This window comes from Empidonax traillii, unplaced genomic scaffold (genome assembly GCF_003031625.1).
Source record: "Empidonax traillii isolate 1590-97213 ecotype Southwest subspecies unplaced genomic scaffold, ASM303162v1 scaffold272:size679582, whole genome shotgun sequence".
Classification (NCBI taxonomy): Eukaryota; Metazoa; Chordata; class Aves; order Passeriformes; family Tyrannidae; genus Empidonax; species Empidonax traillii.
Genome location: NW_020955465.1, coordinates 668,805 through 671,682, shown reverse-complemented (window position 1 = coordinate 671,682; position 2,878 = coordinate 668,805). Strand labels below are relative to the sequence as shown.

General features: G+C 58.9%; 1 protein-coding gene across 1 annotated transcript in view; it reads left to right on the top strand.

Moving 5' to 3' along the window:
* CBX4 (chromobox 4) overlaps positions 1–2,597 on the top strand; it is a 6,318-nt gene extending 3,721 nt beyond the window's left edge. The window contains exon 3 of the mRNA XM_027889801.1: positions 254–2,597. Coding sequence (XP_027745602.1) covers positions 254–1,695 — 1,442 coding nt within the window. The 3' untranslated portion in view covers positions 1,696–2,597. The remainder of the gene's footprint in view (positions 1–253) is intronic.
* The last annotated feature ends 281 nt before the right edge of the window (positions 2,598–2,878 follow it).

The following is a 2,878-nucleotide window of genomic DNA, read 5'->3' as shown; positions in this document are numbered from 1 at the left end:
CCCCAGCCCCCCCTTCCCTCTGGGCCGCAGGGCAGCCCCGCCGTGCCCGCGCCCGGGTGGCATTAGCAGGCTGCTCGCGGGCTCGGCAGTGGCCGTCCCGCTCAGCCCCCGTTCCCAGACAGCTGATTGAAGGGGGCTTTTCTTCTTTTCATTGCTTCATTAATCTGGAGCAATGCACAGCCTCTAAGTTGGAGTGGGCTGGGGCCGCCTGCTCGAGGACGTGGCGCTCTGGGATGCAGCGTCCTGTAACGAGAGCTGCTGGAGGAGCGGGGGTTCCACCGGCGCCTTCAGCAGCCGCTGGAGCACCAGCACCTGGTTCCCCAGCCCCATCTGACCGTGGCCCTTGGTTTTGTGTTGCAGCTTCCCTCCTTTGCCCGCCGCTCAAACATCCTCACGGGGCTGCAGGACCCGGCCGTGGACACCAGGCCCAAGCTGGACCTCAGCTCCTCTGGAAAGAGCCAGCAGCACCAGTATGAACTCAACAGCAAGAAGCACCACCAGTACCAGCCCAACAAGGAGAGCAGCATGCAGCACCAGTCTCACAGCAAAGGGAAGTATTACTACCAGCTGAATAGCAAGAAGCACCACCACTACCAGCCGGACCCCAAGATGTACGAGCCCCATTACCAGCCCAGCAGCAAGGAGCCGCAGGGCCAGGCCTGCTTGGACAGTAACAAGACCCCCCTGGTCACCCACCCAGACAAGTGGGCTCACGGCCCAGCCAAAAACCTGCTGGGCCCGGTCAAGAACCTCACAGCAGAGAGCAAAACTGGAGCTGAGAAAAACCTGTCCAGTGGCACTGGGCCGCCCCCCCGGGACAGGGTGACCAGCAATGGCCTTGGAGGAAAGATGAAGATCGTCAAGAACAAAAACAAGAACGGGCGCATTGTGATCGTCATGAGCAAGTACATGGAGAACGGCATGCAGGCGGTGAAGATCAAGTCCGGGGAGCCTCCCCGGAAACGGGCTGCAGAGGAAAGGACTCCAAAGAAGGGTGGGGAGGAGAAGGTGGAGGCTTGGAGGAAGCCAGGGGAGGAGAGGGTGGTGGGCAGCAACGCCCTGAGCAAAGCAGAGGGCGAGGCCCGGCAGCCCCCAGCGGAGCTGGACGAAAGTCCCCAAAAGACTCCCGTGGCCAAGGAGCTGCCCCTTCCTCCAGCGGAGCAGCCCTTGCAGCTCACCACCAAGCCGGACCTCGTGCCCTGGTCCTTGAGTCCTGTCTGTGAGCACAGCCCTTCCTCCATGGGACTGAACCTCTCCAGCGCTGGCTCGCGGAAGCGCTGCCTGTCAGAGCCGCACGTGGAGCGGGAGCCGGGCAAGAAGCGCCTGACCTCCCGGAGCATCAGTGCCCCCACCTGCCTCAGCCCCCCAGCCCCGGAGCGGCCAGAGCCCCCCGCCCAGCCGGAGGTCATCCTGCTGGATTCGGACCTGGACGAGCCCATAGACTTGCGCTGCGTGAAGCCACGGGCGGAGGGGGAGCTGGCCCTGGCGCAGGTGAAGCCGGAGGTGCCGCCGCCACCGCCGGCTGAGAAACCGGTCACGGAGCCTCCGCAGCCCCGGGAGGCCACGGAGGAGGAGGAGGAGGAGGATGAGGCTGAGTCCCTGCAGGAGTTCAAGCCCTTCTTTGGGAATATAATTATCACAGACGTGACCGCAAACTGCCTGACCGTGACCTTCAAGGAGTACGTGACGGTGTGAGGTGGGACGGCGGCTGCTCCCCGTGGGAGCTGCCTGCCCGCCCCGGGGCCGCCGGCCCCACAACCTCCTCCAAGGTACTGGTGCCCCTTCCCCAGAGCCCGTGTGCCCCTGCCCGTGCCGTGGCGGCCAAGCCTGCCATCTCCACCGAGGGGACACCGGGACGGGGCCAGGCACAGTGGCCGTCCCTGCCACGTGGGGTGACCTCGCCGCTGCTCTCGCCCTGGGGTCGAGGGCTGCCCCAGGACCTGCGGGCGATGGGACGCGCCAGGATGGGACCCGCCAGTTACTCAGAGTTATAGTATTATATTTTAACAGTGCTAACTTGTCGAGTGATTCTTGCTCCCGTTTGTACGTGGTGTTATTGAAATGTATTGTTTGAGCTGAAAGCTGGTCGCTCCCTGGCCACGCTAATATATTTATTTGTAGGTATTTATATAATGAAATATAAAGCCTAGATTTATGGAGTCCCTAGATCACCTTATAAACTATATCAAACGACTATTTTCTGTTCTCCTTTTTAACCATTGAGCATTTGTTAGTCTCGACCCCTTGCCCTCCCCACGACCCGCAGGACCATACCCGTATATATTTTTTGATACTGTACACATGTGGTGTTTCTATGTGCAAAAAAAAATGGTTATCTAAAGCTAAACGAGCTATTATAGAAATTGCTGCTATTAGAAATGTCTAAACTATAAGCTTCCAATTATTAATTGCTTGAATGTAAATATTAAATGGAGATGTTGAAAGTGCATTTGATGTTCTGCAGCTAGTGTAGGTCGGAGTGCAAAGCCCAGCTGCTGAGAGCTGCCAGCGGCGCGTCCTGGTCCGAGGGCTGTGTCATGGGGAAAGAAATGTATCATGCAATCATGGCAAAGGACTATAAACCTTTACAAAAACTACCGGGATTTGGAGTGCGTTTGTTACGGCAGAGGGACGGCAGGTCCCTGTGCGGGCAGGCTGTGGCCAGGCTGCCCCACAGCAGGTACCTGCAGGTTCAAAAACCAGCTCTGAGATGAAGCATATTGAATGGAGTTCTGATTTTTCAGCCAAAGAGTGCCTTGCCTGCAGTGCTGAGGGCACCCTGTGTTCTGGGTGGGCAGCAAGGCCACAGGAGCCTGTGTTGTGGTGCTTCCCTCTCCCTGCAGTGCCAAGGCAGGGCTGGGCTTCTCCAAAATGGGCT